At 39.3% G+C, this 24,223-nt stretch overlaps 2 protein-coding genes and 1 pseudogene across 3 annotated transcripts in view; all 3 read left to right on the forward strand.

The window, feature by feature from the left end:
- The window catches only part of LOC115476707 (protocadherin gamma-A12-like), an 89,481-nt gene extending 77,909 nt beyond the window's left edge, over positions 1-11,572 (forward strand). For both annotated transcript variants that reach the window (XM_030213241.1, XM_030213240.1), the window contains exon 2: positions 9,718-11,572. In XM_030213241.1, the coding sequence (XP_030069101.1) occupies positions 9,718-9,753 (36 nt within the window). In that variant the 3' untranslated portion in view covers positions 9,754-11,572. The remainder of the gene's footprint in view (positions 1-9,717) is intronic.
- LOC115476834 overlaps positions 1-24,223 on the forward strand; it is a 557,863-nt pseudogene that overhangs the window by 145,737 nt on the left and 387,903 nt on the right.
- Positions 17,865-20,358, forward strand: LOC115476837 (protocadherin gamma-A10-like). Its single transcript, XM_030213411.1, has one exon. It carries the CDS (start codon positions 17,917-17,919, stop codon positions 20,356-20,358), a length of 2,442 nt encoding a protein of 813 aa, XP_030069271.1. The 5' UTR covers positions 17,865-17,916.

Consider the following 24,223-nt stretch of genomic DNA (forward strand, 5'->3'; position numbering starts at 1 on the left):
ACGCCCCAATCGACGTCCAGCATGTTGAATAGTACAGTCTTCCTTTATATTTTTCACGATAAACAATACCTTATTGCTCCTTCAAGTACCCTAAGATCTTCATGTCAGACAATACCCCCCCAACACACACACACACACACTGGTAGGACTGTAGGTACAGGACTCCCACTCTGCTTATAGGGAACAGTACAGAAGTACGTAAGTATTGCCATACTGGAACAGACCTAAGTTCCATCAAGCCCAGGCAAGATCCCAAAACAGTACAATATATTATATGCTGCTTATTCTAAAAATAAGCAGTGGATTTTCCCCAAGTCCATTTAATAATGGTCTATGGACTTTTCCTTTAGGAAACCATCCAAACAAGTTTTTAAACCCCTCTAAGCTAACTGCTTTCACTACATTCTCTGGCAACGAATTTCAGAATTTAATTGCACGCTGAGTGAAGAAATATTTTTTTGATTCATAGTAACATAGTAAATGACAGCAGATAAAGACCTGTACGGTCCATCCAGTCTGCCCAACAAGATAAACTTATTTTACATGGTATATGATACTTTATATGTATACCTGAGTTTGATTTTCCTTGCCTTTCTCAGGGCACAGACCGTAGAAATCTGCCGAATACTGTTCTTGTACTAAGTTCTGAAGCTAACATCGAAGCCCCTTAAAATTTACACTCCAGCCCATCCCTATCTATTCAGTCACGATCAGGGCATAGACCGTAGAAGTCTGCCCAGCTCCCGTTTTGTTTCCCAATTACCGGTATTGCAACCCAATCTCCACTAAGATTCCACAGAACCATTCCTTCTAAACAGGATTCCTTTGTGTTTATCCCATACATGTTTGAACTCCATTACCATTTTCATCTCCGCCACCTCCTGCAGGAGGGCATTCCACATATCCACCACCCTCTCCGTGAAAAAATACTTCCTGACATTAGTCCTGAGTCTGCCTCCCTTCAACCTCAATTCATGTCCTCTAGCTCTACCGCCTTCCCGTCTCAGGAAAAGGTTCATTTACGGATTAATACCTTTCAAATATTTGAACGTCTGTATCATATCTCCCCTGTTTCTCCTTTTCTGTAAGGTATACATGTTCAGGTCAACAAGTCTCTCCTCGTACGATTTGTAACGCAAATCCCATACCATTTTTGTAGCTTTTCTTTGCACCACTTCCAGTCTTTTTACATCTTTAGCAAGATACAGCCTCTAAAACTGAACACAATAGTCCAAGTGAGGCCTCACCAACGACTTGTAGAGGGGCATCAACACCTCCTTTCTTCTGCTGGTTGCGCCCCTCTCTACGTAGCCTAACATCCTTCTGGCCACGGCCATCGCCTTGCTGCATTTATTTTAAATTTACTATTTTGTAGCTTCATCACGTGCCTCCTAGTCCTAGTATTTCTGGAAAGAGTAAACAATCAATTCATGTCTACCCGTTCCACTCCACTCATTATTTTATAGACCTCTATCATATCTCCCCTCAGCTGTATTTTCTTCAAGCTGAAGAGCCCTAGACACTTTAGCCTTTCCTCATAAGGATTTCATCCCATCTCCTTTATCATTTTTGTTGCACTTTTCTGTACCTTTTCTAATTCCACTATATCTTTTTTGAGATGCGGCGACCAGAATTGAACACAATATTTGAGGTGCGGTTGCACTATGGACTGATACAAAGGCATAACATCCTCACTTTTGTTTTCTATTCCTTTCCTAATAATACCCAATGTTCTATTTGCTTTCTTAGCCGCAGCAGCACACTGAGCAGAGGGTTTCAATGTATCATCAACAACGACGCTGAGATCCCTTTCTTGGTCAGTGACTCCTAATATGGAACCTTCCATTACGTAGCTATAGTTCGGGTTCCTCTTTCCCACATGCATCACTTTCCACTTGTTCACATTAAAAGTCATCTGCCATTTGGGCTCTAATTGCTTTTCTATAAAGAGTGCTCAACTCAGAGCACCTCTTATAGAACAGAACTCTGCACTGATTTTTTTATGGCACCCAAATTTGGGCACCATTTACTGAATCCAGACTTATGACTGCTGACCACTATAGTGATAACATTTACCTGCTTTAAGAATAGCCTAGGTTTTTTACTTTAACCTTGCCTAGCCTTCCTTTTTAGTGGCCTAACATTGCTGCTATCCCCCAGATTCTATGTAGCCTGCCTAGAGATTCATGTTAAACTCCAGGCAGATTCTACATCAATGTGCATAACTTAATTGACTTAACAAGATAATTAGTGTTTACATCAGCACTTGACAAGAAATAATGAGCACTAATTGGCAATAATTAGAATTTATGTGCACAACTCACTAAACGTATTCTATAATGTACTGCGCCTATCTTCTAACACGTGCAGACAAAAAAGGGTGTGGTTATGGGTGGGAGTATGGGTGTTTCATGGGCATTCCAAAATTTACACAAGTTATAGAATATGGCCCTCTGAGCCTAAATCTATGTTCCGGGATTTATGCCATGTTTTCGTTGGTATAAATGGAGGCGCATAGTTTTAGGGCACTGGGATGGGTGCAAATGTTTTCTGTGTGGATTTTTTAGGCATATGTGTAATATATGATTCCTATCTTCACCCTAACTCTGCCCCAACCCTATGCAAGTAGTCTAAGGAAAATTAGATCGTTTTTCATTGTCACTATCCTTAATCCTTATAGGGGTTGAATATTAGTGGATAGCGGACTTACAAATTTACCAGCCAATGATTTACTTATTTATTTATTTATTTGTTACATTTGTATCCCACATTTTCCCACCTATTTGCAGGCTCAATGTGGCTTACATAGTACCATATCAGCGTTCGCCAATTCCGGTATGAACAAATACAATGTGATATTGTGGTAGAATAAGGTTCATGTGTGACAGATACATTCAAGGATCTTAGAGAGGAAGAGTTAAGTTATGTCCATTACGAGCTTTGGTTTCATTGTGTTGCAGATATTCAGGCTTTTATGTTGGGTCGGTGGGGTATGCCTTTTTGAACATGTTTTTTTTTTTGTGATTTCCAGAAATTTAGGTGGTCATACGTTGTTTTTATGACTTTTGGCAGTGCGTTCCATAGTTGTGCACTTAAATAGGAAAAGCTGGATGAATAAGTTGATTTGTATTTGATTCCTTTGCAGCTTGGGTAGTGGAGATTTAGGTATGTTTGAGCTGATCCTATTGTATTTTTGGTTGGCAGGTCCATGAGGTCTGTCATGTATCCCGGGGCTTCACCGTAAATAATTTTATGAACCAGGGTGCAGATTTTGAAAGCAATACGTTCTTTGATTGGGAGCCAGTGCAGTTTTTCTCAGAGGGGTTTGGCGCTTTCAAACCGCGTTTTTCCAAATATAAGCCTGATATTGTAAGTCTTTCGAAAATTCCATCCAGTGTGTTCTATAAAAATGCTAGAATGATTCTGCTGCAGCAAACAAATTCTATAGTTAATTTTTCATATGCAGAATCACTTAAAACAGGAACCATTCTAAGTTTTACTGATGCAGATTATGAAAGAAGTACTTTTACTGTTTCAAAATCAAATACTAATGGATAATTTGTGAATATGTTGCACTTACCTCTTCACTATAGGCCAGATTTGTGAAACGCTGCTGCTTAAGAATTAATTGTAACATGAGACCTTATCTGGAATATGGCACACAGATTTTTTAAATTCAAGATAGGTCAAGAAAAACCAGTAATGCTTAGGGAGAATGAAGAATTTGATGTATCTTGACAGACCGGAGAAGATTTGTGATGTTCAATGTAAAATATAGGAACTTAAGAAATGGCATCTTAACTCTGTATATTTATTTAAGTTTGCTGTAAATGGATTTATGTGAAGGACTCTTGGAAAGTTCACTGCCCTACAATTGAACTCCTCCCCACTACAAGAAGACAGAGCATTTATTGAAGATATTCAGACTACAAGAGGCTATGGCGAACTTGTGGACGCTGAAAAACATCTACAAGCTGATCCAAGCAAATAATATTACAGAACCCATAATAAACATATCAGAAGCCACCTACATTATGATGTGATAAAGCATTGCCTCCAGGAAGCTGATGAGTTAGCACAGAGAAACTGCTTGGATGGCTTCACAGGATGGATTACCCTCAAGGGCATGCATGCAGAAAATATGTCTCTGCCAATATTCTCTCTAATTTTTGCTGGCCTATATGCACATAAAAAAACAGCAAAACTTTTGTGCATGCAGTTGTTAGGTATATGTGCTCCATTTTTGCCCACTGTGCACACACACAGGCACAGCTTATAGGGAACACTACCTGGTCTCTGCAGGACACAACCAACAACCTACGGACACAACCAACAGAAAGGAAAGAAAGGACACAGCAAACTCAAAAACCAAGAGGACAGACAACTAATAAAAATCATCACAGCTTCGACCCCAACTGAACCCCACCAACTAATACAAATGGGTTATATAAATGCCAGATCTGTAGTTAACAACACTACGATGATAACCGATTGGATCACAACAGACAATCTCGATTTCTTACTTATTAGCGAAACCTGGATCCATGACCTCAAAGATCCCATAATTTTAGAGCTATGCCCTCCAGGGTACAAAATTACCCACTGGACAAGGAATGGAAAAAGAGGAGGAGGCATAACTATAATCTATAGATCTCAATTCACCAGCACAACAATAGCCGAATCCATACTTCCCCAACTTGAAATAGCTTCAGTTAGAATCAACCACCCAACCCTACTTGACCACCTAAACCTTTTCCTCTTTTATAGGCCACCAGGCAACTGGCAAGACTGCCAAACACATTTTATGGACTTCATATCGAACACCTGTGTTACCACCCAAAACCTTCTTATTGCAGGAGACATCAACCTTCACCTTGAGGATACTAACCTAACAAGCGTATGTGAATGCAAGGACTTCCTCTAACTATGAGAGCTTCACTGGCCAAATATACAACCCACCCATACTAAAGGACACACACTAGACATCATTACATACAAATTCTCATCAGAAATAAATCTCGCACTAACAGATACAAAATGGACAGCTATACCATGGTCCGATCACTACAAAGCAAACCTCTCCCTTCACTGGCGAACATAAGATTCACAACATAAACAAGAACAGCTGACCTACACCACGAGAGGCAAAATAGACCCGCTAATATTCTGTAAACAATTCTATAACAATGAATGGACAACACCAACAGACTCACCCCAATTTCTTCATGAATGGGACAACAGATGCAGAATCATATTAGACAACATAGCACCAAACCAGAACCTCACACAGAAAAAACACAATCCCATGGTTTAATGAAGAATTGAAAGAATTAAAAACACAAGTCAGAAGATTAGAACGAGCATGGAATAAGAAAAAAGACGACTCTGCACTCAACGACTGGAAACAACTACAAAGAAAATACAAATACACCATCAGGCAAACTAAAAGATCATATTATAAAACTAAAATCGGTCCAGATTACAAAGACACACATAAACTCTTCCAACTCGTAAACAAACTACTAAATACCACACTGGTTACTTCTAGCAATATAGACACCCCTTCAGCATAAAATCTTGCGAACTACTTCAATGAGAAAATTATAAAGCTACGACTTATGATACCCATCAACACAACTGATTATATAAACCTCCTTGAGTGTTTAGATCCAATACCTGGGGAACAACCAGCAGACCAATCATGGACCAACTTTGATACACTCTCGATCGATAACATCTCCCAATTGCTTGGAAGATACGCCAAGTCGCAATGCAAATTAGACATCTGCCCTATCAACCTTATAAGATCTGCCTCTCAACAACTCAAAACAGACCTCATGAGGCACCTGAACTACATGCTACAAAATGGTCTCTTCCCAAAAGATAAAGGGAACATTCTACTTACTCCTTTACCTAAAGACGCAAAGAAAAGTACAAATGACTTAACCAACTATCATCCAGTAGCATCTATCCCACTATAACCAAACTTATGGAGGGCGTAGTGACGAAACAGCTCACCAACTACCTAAATAAATACTCAATTCTCCACAAGTCTCAATCAGGATTTCGGTCAAACCACAGCATTGAAACAGTACTAGTGACTTTAATGAATAAATTTAAACAAACAATTGCAACTGGCAACAACATACTTCTCTTACAATTCGACATGTCCAGTGCCCTCGACATGGTCAACCATGGAATATTACTACATATCCTGGAGTACTTTGGAGTTGGAGGTAACGTTCTTAACTGGTTTAGAGGATTCCTGACCACAAGATCATACCAAGTAACAGCTAACGCGGCCATATCAGCCCCATGGACACCTAAATGTGCAGTTCCCCAAGGATCCCCCCTCTCACCAACCCTCTTCAACCTAATGATGATACCCTTAGCCGAGCTACTAGCCAATCAAAACCTCAATCCATACATATATGCAGATGATGTCATGATCAACATCCCGTTCAAACATGATCTAAAGGAAGTCACCAATGATATAAAAAAAAGCTTCCAAATCATGCACTCCTGGGCGGATGCATTTCAGCTAAAACTCAATGCAGAAAAAACACAATGCCTTATACTCACCTCACAACATAATACAAATAAATTCACTACCATAACCATACCAAACATTTCCCTTCCCGTCTCAAACACTCTGAAAATTCTTGGAGTTACCATTGATCGAAATCTCACACTAAAAAAAACCACGTGAAGAATACAACTAAGAAGATGTTCTACTCCATGTGGAGACTCAAAAAAGTAAAACCTTTCTTCCCAAGATTCATATTTCGAAACCTGGTACAGTCAATGGTACTAACCAGCTCATAATTGAAAGTGATCGCCGGCCATTTCCCGGCACAAATCAGGAGATGGCCAGCGATCTCGGAAAAGCGGCGAAATTGGTATAATCGAAAGCTGCCTTTTTTGACAGCATCTCCGCTTTCCCGTTGCCTCGCCGGCGAAAGTTCAAAGGGGCGTGTTGGCGGTGAAGCGAAGGCGGGACATGGGTGGGGATGGGCGTAGCTACCAGATAGCTGGCTTTCGCCGATAATGGAAAAAAAACGGCGTTAAGCAGTATTTCGCCGGGTTTACTTGGTCTCTTTATTTTCACGACCAAGCCTCAAAAAGGTGCCCAAACTGACCACATGACCATCGGAAGGAAGCGGAGATGACCTCCCTGTACTCCCCCAGTAGTCACTAACCCCCTCCCACCAAAAAAACCCCACTTTATACATTTTTTGTTCCAGCCTGCATGCCGGCCTCAAATGCCGTACCTACCTCCATGACAGCAGAATGTGTTCTATCCTACGACAGCCTTTTCCTGCTTGTGATGTGGCTCTGGGGTGAGTGTGACACCTTTTCTGTTATTTGCACTGCAGAGTCACATCAGCAATGCATTGTGGTGGGTATAGGTATTGGTAGTTGGTAGGCTCTACTCCCCTGGTGCTTTCCCCATGCTTACTGGGTAAGAGTGTGCCCTGTTTTGTTTCCTGTTGTAGTCCATGCGGTAGTGGCTATTTTTGTAAGCCAGTTTTAGTTCCTTTTCCTGTGTTACCCACGTTAGAGAACGTAGTTCTTACCTTGAATGTTGCTGAAAGAGGGCATTGTGCACCATTGTGCCAGCTCTGACCTACTGCTCATCTTAGTACCAGGGGACTCTTTGCCAGTGGGGCACAACCTCTGATCTGCAGTTAACTGTGAGTAAACGCGCGTATTCAAATAAAGGACTTTTTCAAAGAGATTAGTCTTCAGGTGTGAACTGGTGTGCCAAAGTTATACAGCAGCAATAAGTCGTAGAGGCTGTATGCGGGTCCCTGGAGCAGTTTTAGTGGGTGCAGTACATTTGTGGGTAGTGGGTTTGGGGGGGCTCAGCTCCCAAAGTAAGGGAGCTATGCACGTGGGAGCTTTTCTGAAGTCCACCGCAGTGACCCCTAGGGAGCTCGGTTGCTGACCTGGCATGTCAGGGGAGCCAGTGCACTAAACATGCTGACTCCTCCCATGGCCAAATGCCTTGAATTTGGCCGGGGTTTGAGATGGCCAACATAACTTTCCATTAAAATGTGGGATACAAGTGCAATAAATAAATAAATAAATAAATAAATAAATAAATAAATAAAGTCACTGCCCAAGGGGACTGTATAGCAGAAGAGACAATCCATGCTATTGTGAGTGTCCCCCTTTACAGCAGAATTTCTGGAGGCAATGGGCCCAGAATTCAAAGACTACATACCAATGAGATAAATCATCCACCAATTGATGCCCTATGATGTATTCCCAAGGGAACATAGACATCATCCAATTGCTTGGAGGCTCCTCTTCAGCATCAAACACATCCTCTTTACAAGAAACTGTCTTGTGCTTCAGAGAGAAGTATTATCCATCCACAGCTGTCATAAGTAACATAACAGTAGTGTTCCTAGAAACTATATATCACTGACAGGAGGAAGATTACAGGACTTATGACTTTCCTAGAGGGAAAATAGAATCCACAAGATAGCTATATCAATAACAGTAGGCAAAATATTACAGGAACCAACCAGGTCTATCTAGTAGTTTGAAGGTGCCCTTGCAACACCTCAGATATATGTAAATGTATGCAATGCATTTTAAATACTTAAACGTTATACCGTAAACAAAATGTAATTGAATTTTGATTATCCTATGCAGTGCATTTTAAATGCTTATTATTTTGGAAATAACATATACCATATTGTATTATAACTTCTGCATTGTAATTGAACAATGTATATAGGTTATAATGTGTTTCAAATGTTCATTGTACCTGAAATAAAATGTGCTATATCTTACTGTAACATGTGCACCTGTAGCTGAACTGTAATTATTGTGTATGCGATATGTCTAATTATTGCTTTGAAAAATGTAAAATTCTAAGGTTATTTTGTTTCTGATCCATGCCACAAAAGCCTTATAGTTGGTTGAAACTAACTTGGTGGTGGTCTATTCTCTCAGAACTGCAAGCTTTCTGTCAAATGGTTCACTGCATTTTCTGAGGCTGGACCATGTTTATGGAACTGGCAGTCAAGTAATGTGAGAGTAGAACCAAATTATTTTCAATTTAGGTTTGTTGAGGTGATATAATAATTTAACTACTTTGTTAATGTTTTATAATAGTTTGCTATTGTGTGAGTTGTTGAGTCATATTTTGTGAATAGTTTGATTATATGCGACATAGAAAGGCCTTTGATCAGTTTTGTGGAATAAAGGTGAAATAAAGAAATAAATTATGAATAATTTATTGGCTTCAGTGTTAATCTGATGACTAGTGTCTTTATGTGACATTATTATGTTTTGGAAGGATAGCACTTTTTCTAGACTGTGTATAATGATAATATGAAGGAGTAATATTGTAGCTAGTTTCCCTGAGGGGATTGGTGTCATGGACAGAGTTTGTGATGTCACTTAAACTATAAAAGATGTCTTTGAATGAAAATTGTGTTTACTTACTTTCTTCAAAGCTACCAAAAGGGTCATAGTGCTCCTGAGGAAACATTGAGGGTTTGTTGTCTTTTGCCTTCTTTTTGCCAAAGGAAAATTTGAGTGGTTGCTGAAGTCCTAATGTCAGTGGGTTGGAGTCAACTGAGGAAGATAGCATGGAAGTGTTCAGAGCAAAGAAGTCACATTTTTTTATAGGTGTTATAGGTCAGACAGTGAAAATTCTGGATGAATGAGAAATGAAGACTGAGATGTGATGTCTTTCAGGTCAGAAGAGGAGTTTCCCGACTCAGAGTGGAGTGAAGAAGAGGAAGATTCCTAAAGAAGGAACCTAAAGATCCTGCATAAGAGAAGAGAAGATTTCTTAAGACTAAAGAAGAAAAGAAAAAACAGTTTCAAATGTCTACCATCCAATGTTTTTTTATTTTGTGTATTGGAGGATAATAGCTTATATGCTGTGCTATGCTATGCTATACAATTCTTCTATTCTACAATACCAAATATAGTTCAATGTGGATTACAAATCCAAGATAACCAGATAAATAAATTTGGGAATTTACATAAAATATAATTACCACAATATTACAATTACATTCAGAAAGGTATTTGTTTTAAAAATGGGTTTTAATTTCCTTTCAAAAAATAAAATAATTTTGCAAAACACGGATCCATATTGGTAATGAATTCCAGATCGACATTATCTGATATTATATCGAAGAGTCAAACATTTGTCATTGACTTGTTTAACTGAAGGAAAACTGAGTAGCATGGTATCAGTGAGAGGAGAGACAGCAAGTGTACAGAAAGGGGTAAACTGATCCCATATAAAGAATGTACAACAGCAGGGCCTTAAAGCAAGTTTCCCCTTCTCCCTCAGGACCCACAAATACAAGAAGTGTGGCCTCATCCTTCACAACTCTAGCCCTTTGATATTACTAGGAAAGACTGATACCTTAGGGCTCAACTGCATGTTCAATAAATGGCTTTTTTGAAAATTGGCTGCCCCATGGGTGCATAAAAATATATGCATAGTGTCACTACATAAGCAAGTTGACCCACACATGAATGGAGGCATTCCTTTGAACAGAACTGGAGAGGGTTTTCATATATACACATACTTTTGACTGTTCTAAATTTACACATATTTTTCCATTGGAAAACTACCTGCATGAATTAGCAGGTGTAAATGTACACTGTTGGTGTTCTTAGGTAATTTTCAATGGAAAAGTACATGTATTCTTTCATTTTTAAAACTAGTCTAAAAGATACCAACAAACTTTGCATCAATGTGGGCAAATAAAATAAGAAAGAATAACTAAATACAAGACGATGAAGAAAAACAGGAATGAAGGCACATAAGTACCATACAATTGAACATGCAAGAATGAAATGAAAAGGTTGTGATCTTATGAGTATTGACTATTACCAGCCAAGGATGGCAACGTATATTGAGATCAAGTCTAGAATGGGATCCACATTATTATGAATTTGGCAGAACTGCTTCACAGAATTGTTGCCTCCAGCTTCACATTTGTTCCAGTTGTTTCAGGGATGAGATTAAATAAGATACTCTACATCGCCTTGAGTGAATTCCTTCAAAAATGCAGTGAATAAATCCTAATACATAAATGACACAAGTCAAAATTTTATTAGTAACAAATGGTTAATAAAACCCTAGCTCAGGAGATTGATAGTAGACTTATATATAGAAATACTCAGTTTACAGGTATGAAATTATTATTGTTTTTTCAACACTGCCCTCTTTCTTGTCACTAATGAACAATTAGTGAAGGGTAAGAGGAAAATAAGAAACTTGTGTAGCCAGAAGTGTATATTTTTATTACATTTGAATGAAAATATGTATATGTGGAGATACTCATGTTTTCTGCATCCTTTATCAACCTATTTTTTAAAACTGATATGGCATCCCTAGGCTACAACATAATTAGATTATTTGTTAATCGAACACCAATCAACACTCAAAGTCAGGCTTACTATTTGGTCAGTTAGCACTACATTATTAACATCATATTTATACCAGATTTAATAAAGATCTTTCGATGCTCATAAGTACATAAATATTGCCATACTGGGAAAGACCAAAGGTCCATCAAGCCCAGCATCCTGTTTCCAACAGTGGCCAATCCAAGTCACAAATACCTGGCAAGAACCCCAATAGTACAACACACTTTATACTGCTTATCCCAGAAATAGTGGATTTTCCCCAAGTCCATTTAATAACGGTCTATGGACTTTTCCTTTAGGAAGTCGTCCAAACTTTTATAAACTCCGCTAAGCTAACCGCCTTTACCACATTCTCTGGCAATGAATTCCAGAGTTTAATTACACATTGAGTGAAGAAAAATTTTCTCTGGTTCATTTTAAATTTACTACATTGTGATCCAAATGTCTCACCCGGATTCAAGATGGCCGACGTGAGTGGACCTGTGTTTGCAGAGCTCTGACTGAGTTTGAATCCAAGCTTTCACGATGCCTAAGTGAAGGGGCAAATCAACCAGCACAGTGACCTCCGGTAGACAAGTCGTCCTGACGATCGGACCTATGGACTCATTCATTCAGAGCCAACAGGAAACGCGGTCTGAGAGTGGCGCGATTGCACTGACCGGTGCAAATGGAGGCCTAGTGTCGATGCCTACGCTTGAAACAACTTTAAGCCCAGACCGAAGGACTCCCCCTCCGCAACCACAGCGAATGAGTTTCCCTTTGTTGGTGTCGCTTATGGAGAAGTCGGCGCGACTTGAGGCACAGGAACAGCAGGGGCTCGTTTTGGGAGAATCCACTGAGGTGGATGTTGTAAGCGCTGTGAGTCAGACATCTTTGCCGGCGGGAAATCGCTTGGTCACGGAAAGTGAGATAAGTAATCCCTTACAACCTACTCTGCCTTTGCAAATATTTACCTCTATGGAAAAGCTCACTGAAGTGACTCTTGACTCTCTGTGGGCGTTGATAACCTCTTTGGGTAAAGCTTTGTGTCCTCAAATTAACCAATTGGGAATAAAAACTCAAACGTTAACTGAGTTTGACCAAAGTTACAGAGGATGTTAAACAAATAAACGAGAAAATAATGAATCAAGATCAGAAAGGAAAACAAGTGCAAGAAACTCAAGTTATAATGGTTAAAGATTTAACAAATATGCATAGAAAAATAGAAGCGCTTGAAAATAATCAGAGAAGTAATAATCTTCGTTTCATTAACTTTCCAAAGATTAAAACAGTTTCCCCAAAAGAAATGTTGTTGAAGTATATGAAGGACATACTTTTAATCCCCGAACAATCTACTACGCCTTTGCTACAGGTATATTAAGTACCAGGAAAGCCAGGAGAAATACATGAGTCTTCAGGTTCCCCCTTGGATGTGTCAGCTATATTAGAGTCCTCAGACTCAGAAAAATTAATTTCCTCAACATTGTTAGCCACTGTAGTTTTGGCACCTGATAAGGGGTGGATGATGAAACTTTTCTTTAAAAATAGAACTAAAGACTTTTTTGGATTAAAAGGAAGGATATTCTCCGATGTGTCAAAAGAAACCCAAAAAAGGAGGCGCCAATTTCTTTTGCATAGACCTGGAGTCCAACAGTTGGGAGCTTCCTTTTTTCTGCACTATCCATGTAAATGTATAGTTAGATATCAGGCAATTAAATACGTATTCTTTGAACCTACACATCTCACTGAATTCCTAGCTACCAAGAGAATTGGACAAGAGACTCAAAAGTCCTGAAGGAAGGAAATTTTAGTAGCTACACAGGTTCCATTCTCTTTTTTCTTTTTTTTTTTAATCTAAGTGATGTAATTTCCTTGTGTTCTCCATATATGTAAGTCTTGAATCACATTTGTGGACTTGTGCAGTGGAATATATAAATAAGGATGCTTAGGAATGGGTATTCATGTTTTCTTTATTATATTGTTTTCCTATTGTAAAAGATTACTGTATTCAAACTGCTTTTCTAAACAAGCGTTATTGGCTTGAATTGTAAATTTGAAATTATAAATAAATAATTAAAAAAAAAAAAAGTACTACATTGTAGCTTCATCGCATGCCCCCTAGTCCTAGTATTTTTGGAAAACTTAAACAGACGCTTCACATCTACCCGTTCAACTCTCCTCATTATTTTATAGACCTCTATCATATCTCCCCTCAGTCACCTTTTCTCCAAGCTGGAGAACCCTAGCCACTTTAGCCTTTCCTCATAGGGAAATCCCCTTTAATATTTTCGTCGCCCTTCTCTGCACCTTTTCTAATTCCACTATATGTTTTTTGAAATGCGGCGACCAGAATTGAACACAATATTTGAGGTGCAGTCACACCATGGAGCGATACAAAGGCAGTAAGAACAACGTTCAGATGTCAGATGTAGAGAATTTGCAGTTCATATATTTCAGGTATTGGTTCAAATTACTCAAGCATGTTTCACGGAATTTGTGTTTCTTGGCCAAGAATATCATACTTTGGGTTTTGAAATATCAATATTAGTTGCTGTCAAAATGCATGGGATTACTAATGGCACCAAATAATTTTTCTTCAAATAGGATGCTGCTAAAGCATTCTTAGAAAAGAAGATATCTGAAAGAATGAAAGAGGGATCTTCTTCTTTGACTGAGGACTCTGATATGGATTAGTTTCATTAATGGAGTGAATAAGTTGTATTAAATAGCCTCTTTTCCTACTGTTATTCCAGTTGCTCACTGTTAGGACCAAACTCTATATATGGTTCCAAAAATCGGTGTGGAATATAAGGAGCAATATGCACTATTTATAAGTGACACTTCAAGTTAGGCACTATTTATAAAATAGTGCTTAGTGCTGGGAAACATGGTGTAAATCTTCATGCCTAAATTAGGCACAAATCTGACGTACTCTGTAATACTGTATGCAAATTCTTGGAATGCCCATGATCCGCCCATGCCCCTCCTATGGCCACACCCCCTTTTCAGATCCATGCATAAGAATTTATACAACAAATATATAGCAAAATTCTCTGCTGGTGCTTCAAATACTGTCCACTAGAATCCAGTATTCCTTTATTGAATGACAAGCACAATCAGCTCTAACACAAACCTTATACTTTTTAAAGTGATAGGCAATAAACCTCAGCCATGCAGCACTGCTTTAATACTTTTAGCAGAGTCTTATGCGCTCACATCGTCATCGGCTCCATCGCCTCCACTACCCTTAAATTAGATTTATATTTGTGAATATCTTAGATCTAAATTATAAATGTAAATCTAATATATATATATATATATATATATATATATATATATATATATATATATATATATATATATATATATATATATATATATAAGTAAAAAAGGCCCGTTTCTGCCTGAAATGAAACGGGCGCTAGCAAGGGCTCCCCCCTCCCTCCATTGCTGTCTCCCTTTATTCCGAGTCCCACGCTCTCCTTTCCTGTCCTCCAGGCTGTCCTCCCTCTCCTCTCCCACTCCCCTGTAACTCACCACTTTGTCCGGCGTTCCGGTGGCAGACGGAGAGGGGTGAGTGAAGGGTGGGAGTGGCGTTGACGGCGACGACGATGGCGATTGTGGCGGCGCCATTTGTGGAGGGGTGGTTGGAGAGTAGCTGGGCCTTTGTGGTCACTGTAGGGTTCATCGGTTGAAGCCATCTCTCTCTGGCCATGTCTCCGCCCTCGACATCATAACGTTAGATGTGAGGGCAGGGCTAGGAGACATGGGCAGAGAGAGATGGCTTTGGGCATGTCCTCAGGCGGTTTTCTTTGTTTGGCAGTCTGCAGCGATTCGTTCGAAGGGTAGGAGTAGGGAAACACGCGGAGTTTTTCCCTACTCCTCCCCGTTCATTCTTTTTTGTTTTTTTGTAATTGTTCCGCCCTCGACGTCATCACGTGTGACGTGAGGGCAGGGCATGGAGACATGGTCAGTGTTGTGACTTCACCACCATGAACTTACGAACCGGTGTGTGAGTGCCTGCAGTGACGTCAGTGTCTTCAGAACGTTGAGGGTGAGTTTTATTATAGTATAGTATATATATATATATATATAAAATATATAAATTTATTCTTTGCTTTCCCTGGATTTCTTAAACCTTCTAAAGTGTGAATGGGATCTTTATCCTTTCTTGACAAAACAGGGGGTCCTTTTACCAAGCTGCAGGAAAAAGGGTCTGGCAGTGGTTGTGAGGGCCATTTTTCCCATACATCAGGGCCCTTTTTACCCTACCAAGGAAAAAGACCCCAGGTATACATGGCCATGCAGTAAGAGAACTCTTACTGCATGGCCATGTGACAGGGAGCCCTTACCAACACCCATTGAGGTGGCAATAAGGGCTCCCGCACTCTCCCAGTGGTAACTGGGCAGCACACGGTGATGCCTAATTACTGCCAGGATATCACTGTGCAAGCCATTTCTGGGAGTTTTCTTTTTCCCCCAGAAATGGCACACACTCAGGGTGGGACTGCCACCAGCAACTGCATTGGGCTGGTGGTAGTCTTCAAAGAGTGAGCAGTAAGCCTTTGTTGGGCTTACCACCACTCTGTAAAAGGGTCCCTTATTGATTGATGGTATTCTGTAGAATCTTGTTTGAAATCAATAATAAATTAATTATTTACTTTTAGAATTAAAAAATCATTTTGTAGTTTCAGTCATATGAGTTTTGAGTAGTCCACAGAAAGATCTAATTGAGGGATCTAATAAAGAGGAAGTGAAAAAGAAATGTATTTATCTCACATGAATTGTAACCAGAGCAAACATTTACAAAAATTACAAGAAGTCATAATTTGTCTCCATTTCATCAAAATCAGTCAAGAAAATCTTCAGACTGTCAGGCATTTAATCCTGGGTTTAAGATTAATCTTACCAGGTGGGTTCCACTGTGATATCTGCCAATAAATAGTGATCAAAGACATATATTCTTAGCCACTGACAATAATTACAGATGCAAGAGAAGCTAGCTAGGTAATTTATAAATAGGTTGATCACAATGGGTAACTTTTTATTTACCCTGATTCAGAGTTGCGGAAGCTGTTGTTGTGTGAGGTGGTGACTTCATATACTTATGTTTTCTATCTTCACTCTACAACAAACAACAAGGGAGAAAGAGTGAAGGCTATGAACTGAAATTCAGATGTGTGGGACTTAGTAGACAGAGCAGGATAGGCCTAGAAATGAATAACTGAGAGTGAGTGGGGAGACTGAGGAGTAGTTAGGAATAAACACAAAGGAATGGAAAAACAGAGGACTCCTAGGAGAGAAACAAATATACCATGAGACTGATGAAGAAAGATAAAGTAAGACAGTGCTTGTCAAACGTTTTGTGGCTGTAACTCCATAAGAGTGGCTGAATAAAAGAGAGTAACCCCCTTGAAGGTGCAGAATAATAATGTCCTTATGGAGATCCCACCAAAGCTGTGACCACAAATGTGGATTTTGTGATCCCCCTTTGGGTTCCTGGCCCACATTTTGGGAAGCTCTGAACTAAGGATAAGAAAAAAGACAAAAGGGGGAGGAAACAGGGAAACAGAAGGAGGGAAGAAGAAAGCAGAACTAGTGGGAAAAAGAGAAAGACTATGAGTCTAGGGAGATGGCTATAAAAGAAATAGAGGAAGACAGAAACCGAGGAGATAGAGACTGATGGAGATAATGGAGTTAGAGAATGGGGAAAGATGTCCAGCTGCAAGACTAAGAAAGTCTTAGACTTGGGAAGGCTTAGAATAATACAACTGTTGGATAGAGCAAAGATGAGAAGAGACTGAAAGGTAGAAGGGTCTCTGAGAGAGAGAGAGAGAGAATTGGGCAAAACAAAACAGTCAGAATGGGACAAAGACAACGTTTTAAGATATTTTTATTCCTTTATATACTCATAAGAACATAAGTTATAAAAATTGTATTAATAAGTCAATGAAAAAGTAAAGATCTAACATAGATAACAAGAGGTTATATCAGTACTAGCAGTTTTCTAACAAAGAAAGTGACACGAGCCGATAAATTTTAAACCTAAGCTTTGAAACAGTAATGTGAAACAAGGAGACTGACAAAGAACCCGTCTGCAGGTTTACGAATGTACAGTATATCTATGAAGAAATATCAGTTAGCGAATAAGATTTACTCGCATCGGGGTATTTTATTTAACACCATTAAGTTTCTCAATGGTTATATGGGCCTGAACATACGAGGAAATCAAATATTTGAAAATCTTCAAAATACAACAATATGAAAATCTGGATACTATTGAAATTATCATTTAAACCTCTGGGCGCCGCTGTTCACCAAGCAGGAGCAGAAAGGTGATAAATCCTTTTCTTTCCCAGAAAGCTCAGGCACACTGGAATGTAGGATGCTATGAGGAATCTCGCCGAATACATTTTGGACTGAAGGTAGCCCAGAACTGCACGAACCAAAATCTCATCAATAGCATAAGAGAACTGCAAAATACAAAAGCTGAACCAGAAAAGACTCCACAGCAACATAAACATGGCAGGTGTGCAAACAGTTTATGATTTCAGAGCTCGAGTGTTGCTCTGCTTTGTAATGTTTTCGGTGTGGAAGATGGGCTTCGGACAAATTCGCTATTCAGTTCCTGAGGAAATGGAAGTAGGTTCTTCAGTTGGAAATATTGCGAGGGATTTAAATATCAAGGAGTTGCCGGTGCATGGAGTACGCATTGTTTCAAGAGGTAAGCCTCAGTACTTTGCTCTGAATTTGAAAAGCGGACATTTGTGTATCAACCAAAAAATTGACCGAGAAGTAGTATGCGGTAAAATAGTTCAATGTTTGCTAAACGTCGAGATTCTTGTTGAAGATATAGTAAAACTCTATGCAGTTGAAATTGAAATCCAGGATATCAATGACAATTCACCCAGCTTTCCAAATGAGAAAATAGAGTTAGAAATCAGTGAAAATACAGCGCCAGGAATGTCCTTTCTGTTGCAGAACGCGCAGGATCTTGATGTGGGAGTTAATTCTCTTCTGAATTATCATCTAAGTAAAAGTAAGCACTTCACACTAGATATCCAAACGGGAGCTAGTAGTTTAAATTATGCAAAGCTGGTGCTGCAGGAATCTCTGGACCGGGAAGAACAAGCTGTGCACCATCTTATCCTTACAGCAAATGACGGAGGGGTTCCAGTCAAATCAGGCGTTGCTCAAATCCGCATCATTGTCACAGATGCAAATGACAATGCACCGGTTTTTAACCAAACCCTCTATAAAGTGAATGTCAGAGAAAATTTGCCTGTAGGTACCGAAGTGGTCACTATCAGCGCTACAGACAGGGACGAAGGAATATATTCCGAGTTAAATTATTCCTTTACCAAAAATACAGACACAGATTTGCAGATATTCCAGCTGGATTCCAAATCCGGAAAAATATCAGTTATAGGAAATCTGGACTTTGAGCAATCCGAATTATATGAAATTGAGGTTAATGCAAAGGACGGTGGAGGCCTTTCGGCTAGATCCAAAGTTATATTAGAAGTGATAGATGTGAACGATAATGCTCCAGAAATTACAGTCACATCTCTGTACAGCCCTCTGTCGGAAAATAGTCCACCTGGAACAATAGTCGCTCTGTTAAATGTGCATGACCGAGATTCTGGGCAAAATGGTCAAGTGAATTGCTTTATTTTGGATAAACTCCCATTTCAAATAAAGAAGTCATTTGGTAATTATTACAATTTGGCCACTAGGAGCAGTCTGGATAGGGAGAAAATTTCAGAATACAACATAAGTATCACAGCTAAAGACAACGGGGTAAACATTCTCTCCACAACCCAAACTATAGACCTGCTGATTTCAGATGTAAATGATAATCCACCTGTCTTTGAAAGACCATCATATTCAGTTTACTTGACGGAAAATAATCCCACGGGCTCGTCAATATTTTGTGCTAAAGCCACCGACCCAGACTGGGAGCAAAATGCCAGGATCACTTACTCTATGATGGAAAGTTATATTAATAAGGTGCCTTTGTCGTCCTACATCTCCATGAATTCAAAGACTGGAGTTATTTACGCCCTGCGTTCTTTTGATTATGAACAAATCAAAGAAATTCCCTTCCAAATTCAAGGTGAAGATGGGGGACTTCCACCTCTCAGCAGTAATGTCACAGTAACCATTTTTGTATTAGATAAAAATGACAATGCTCCTGAAATATTATACCCTTCACACCCCACTGATAGTTCTGCAGGAGTTGAGTTGGCACCCCGTTCCTCCGAACCAGGCTATCTGGTAACTAAAGTAATAGCTGTTGATGCAGATTCTGGACAAAATGCATGGCTGTCCTATCGACTGCTTAAGGCCACAGATCATGGTCTTTTCACCGTGGGACTTCACACAGGAGAAATCAGAACGGCCCGCTTTTTTCAAGAGAAGGATGCAGTTAAACAAACTCTTACAATTTTAGTGAAAGACAACGGCCATTCTCCTCTCTCTGCTACAGTTACTGTCACTGTACTGGTGGCAGACAGCGTTGCAGATGTACTTTCTGATCTGAGCACTCTTTCGTCATCTACATCTACAGACACCGATTCAAACCTCACATTTTATTTGGTGATCGCTATTGCTGTTGTTTCCTGTTTATTCTTCACGGTTATAATAGTGTTGGTGGTCCATAGGATTCGCAGGTGGAAATTTTTGCAGACGTATGATTCCTCCGGTGTTAACTTCAGCACAGTTCGTCCTTCCTCTCAGCATTCAGGCATAGATGGCGTCAGGGCTTTTCTTCAAAACTACTCTCATGATGTTTGCTTAACCACACACTCTGAAAAAGGGCAGATTAACTTCCCTATAGGATGTGAAGCAAACACTCTCACCTATAACCAGTTTTCTGAGACGATAGGATCCAGTGAGTCTGGAAATGTCTTGGACACCTGTTGTGAAAAGGAGACCATCAATCAGGTGAGCTTTCTGGTATAATGAATGTATTAGCAGTTATGAACACATCTATTACCCTAAAACAGAAAACTTTTAAAATGTTATCTCTCCTGTTTCTTCATTCTATGGCCCTTCAATTAATCTAATTTATAGCATTTTCATATGTTCTCTACTGGTTTCTAATTTGACAACTGGTAACCATCACTCCGGGGGAGCCTTTCTTGTGTTCTCTGATCAATTGATGTGATCAATTGATTGTGCTGCATGTATATTTTACATCTGCTGTGTGATACTCCTATAAGGTTTGATAAGGTATACCCAGTAGGTTACTTGAGACTCCCAGCCTGGTAGTTTACCAAGACACCCAATGGTGAAAGTGATTAAGTAGGAGGAGTCTACAAAATTTCAAAAATATTAATATCTATTTGGTCATGAAAGAAAATCAGGAATACAATGAAAACCATAATAATTTTCCTTTTCTTTCACTTCCAACTTTAGTGTCTAAAAATATTGATTTAGTTTTGAAGATACAAATATAATTTATGGCTTATTCAATTTGATATACTGCTTCTAGACCCAGCACAGCAAAGCAGTTTACAATTTTAAAAACAAAACAAAATCAAAAGAAGAGAAAAGAACTAAAAAAAATATAGGATAACAGACATATGGAGAGAGGAAAATGAAGGAGAGGGGGAGTGAGGAGTGGGGGTGAGGAATGCTTGGCAGAGCTGTTGGTGGTGATGAGAGTGAATGGGTGATGTTTTCATTCTGATTAGTTAAACAGGGTCTTCTTATCCAGTTCTTGGGACACTGATCTAACTTTCTAGTATTCAGGAGACACAAATAGCAGCAAACAGCAAATTTTCATGTTTTATGTATGTATGTATACATTTATTTATTTATTTATTTACAAGAACTTGATAAACCACAAATGGGCCAAAGCATGGCAACTGAGCAGCTAAAACAAATTAAAAGTCCTAGGGGGGAAAGATTTATGGAGGAGAACATAGGTAGGGGTAGAAGGAGAAAAGAAAAAAGAAAATAAAGGAGGAGAGTATATAGCTCTGATTTTACAGCCTGCCCAACCAATCACTGACACAGACTGCTCAACAATTACTGTGGATTCTTTTGGATTTATATTAGGTAAATGAGACTTTTATTAGACGTTCACTTTAAATGGAGAGTGTATAAGTCATTATTGTCTAAGATACACAATGATTAAGATATATACAAAATGATTAAGCTATATAGTTGAAGAGAAACAATAATACTTATCTATAGTTGAGAAGAAACAATCATTACATCACTGGTCATGCATCACTGCAGCCAGGCTTCCTTATCAGCGAAGCTAGGAATCTCTTGACCAGGCAAGAAGCAATAATATATATATATATATATATCACTGGTCATGTATCACTATATTCAGGCTCTTATCATCAGCTGGGGGGGGGGGGGGGGCGGCATTTACAGCAATAGCCAGGAGTCTCTAGACCAGAAAATACAGTCCTCTGTGCAGTATGTACGTTTACTCACAGAAGATCTCCCAATTTCGCTGTCAGAGATGTCCCTTTTTATTAGGCTTAGAACTCATTTTCAGAGTTAAGGAAAATTACAGAATGCTTGAGAATTTCTCTGTTTAGGTAAACAAGCCATACAAAATATGCTTGAGAATGTGGGAATGTGGTCACATGTTTCTCGGTCCAGGTGACTAGCCTGAATTCGAAACATGCTTCACCTCCCACTGCATATACCAAATTAATTAGAGCCATGTCTTATCTTCTTCCACATTCCAAATCATTTTCACACAAACAGAATTATCTCTTTAATGAGAGAGTGCACTGTCGGTCACTCAGACAGAGTTCAAAAGCAATCTTTAAAATCTTTCCATTACAGAGAGGAAAGGTTATGCAGAGGGGAGACTGAAGGCCTCTTGAAAGAGATAAATACTTAAATTTAGGGAAGGAGGATTCTAATCTAATGTGGGAAGAGAGAATTCCAAAGCTTGGGGCCAAGGTAGCTGAAGGCAGATAGATGAGAAATATTTAAGTGGAGAGAAAAAGTAGAAGGGAGAACAATAATATTATTATGGGAGGAATGGAGAGAATGGGTGGGAAGACAGGGAATGGGAAGGTTGTTGATATAGGCAGGGGCAGAAGGAAGGCAACCTTTGAAAACCAGCAGGAGGATCTTGAACTTAATATGGGAGGAAACAGGTCACCAATGTTTGGCACAGAGGAAAGAGGTGTCATGATCTAAATGATGTGCACAATGGAGGAGCTTTAGTGGAGTGAATTGAAAGAGCTGACAATGCTTTATTGAATAAAGAGGGAGACCAGAATAGAAAGAATTATGGTAATCCAGATGGAAAATGATGAGGGTGAGAAGTAAAGAGCGAATAAAAGGGAAAAGATAAAGGAACAGATGGCACAGATACAATGAATAGCAAAGAAAGATGAACATAAGACAGCATCAATTTGAGGCTTGAAAGAGAGCTTAGCATTGGGAACATCGTGATTATGGAGGAGGTACGCTTTTGTTTGCAAGCACAACCACAGCCAGACGAGTGAGACTTGACATCAACCGTGGGGGTCTTTCCCGTGAGGATAAGAACTGAGACTTGCCGCTGTATGCAGCCATGGGCGCATGGCTGCGGGCACATGCCTGGAGGAGCATGACCAGAGGGGCAGGTTCTACCCCTTTGGAGCACTGAGGAACAAGGAGCAAGGAGATATGTCTGAATCTCCATATGGGAAAGTGGAAGATTGGACAGGGAGCCATTAAGAAGACTACATTTGTACCAGTAAGAGGCTTGATGGACCTTCATGTGATTAATAGTGCTCCTTTGCCTGTAATAGCTAATACAGAATCTCCTTCTGATGCTTCTCTCTCATCTAGTGTTCACACCCCACCACCCCAACCTGTTTATATGGTGAAGAAGTCGTTACCTCCTGAGAGTGAAGGTGCATTAGCCCCAGAAAGAGATCCATCCATAGGAGGGCCTTCTCATGTTTCCTCAACAGTTTCTCAACAATTATTACCTATGCCAAGTCCAGTCAAGTTCTCCATTGATAATTTATTTTCTTTGGCTACCCCTTCAGAAGGTTGTAAGGAACTTTCTTTGAGAGATATCAGGAATGCTTTGTTTTGAATAGAGAAAACTTTGCAGGATAATTTATTGATGCTATCTAAATTTTCTGTAGATGCATCCTTCAAACTAACTGAACATGAGGCTCGTTTAGTTACTCTTGAACAATCATTGGCAAAGGTTGATTCTCAGGTCAAGATGGCTCAAACTGTTCTGACATCAGTATCTAAAGACAATTTGTTAATTCATTTACAGTTGAAGCTATTGAGAATTCTCAGTGTGCACTAAATTTGAGATTGTTAAATTTCCCCGTTACACATTACTTATCTCCACTTGAACTTTTTAAGACACATTTATGAGATATTTTACAGGTTTCTGATTCAATGGAAGTAGGTAATATCTATTATTTACCTAGGTTCTATGGATGTAATTAATTCCCCTGACAGTTTAGACCTATCCAAAATTTTGGAATCTTCCTAGGATAATATTTATAAGCGTGCTATGCTGCTAGTAGTATTGCAGTCAGAGTAACTTAAAAATTCTTAGAGCATGTTTTCCAAAAAAGAATTTACCTTTTTGTGGAAAGACTGTACAGTTGTTCCCTGATGTCTCCAGACCAACTCAGTGCCATAAGAAAGCTTTCTTATGGTGAAAGCAAAAGGTTTTGGCCATAGGAGCCTCCTTTTTCTTGAAATTTCCCTGTAAATGCCTTATTGACTTCTAGAACAACCATTATGTTTTTTTGCATCCTGTTCAATTGGAGACTTTTCTGGGTAATAAATTAGTATTAAGGTTGAAGGTTGGAGTATAGATCTAGAGTAT

The sequence above is a fragment of the Microcaecilia unicolor genome, chromosome 8 (assembly GCF_901765095.1).
Source record: "Microcaecilia unicolor chromosome 8, aMicUni1.1, whole genome shotgun sequence".
NCBI lineage: Eukaryota > Metazoa > Chordata > Amphibia > Gymnophiona > Siphonopidae > Microcaecilia > Microcaecilia unicolor.

Coding starts and splice junctions, on each gene's coding strand:
- LOC115476837 (XM_030213411.1), top strand. CDS start 17,917: ATGGCAGGTGTGCAAACAGTTTATGATTTCAGAGCTCGAGTGTTGCTC.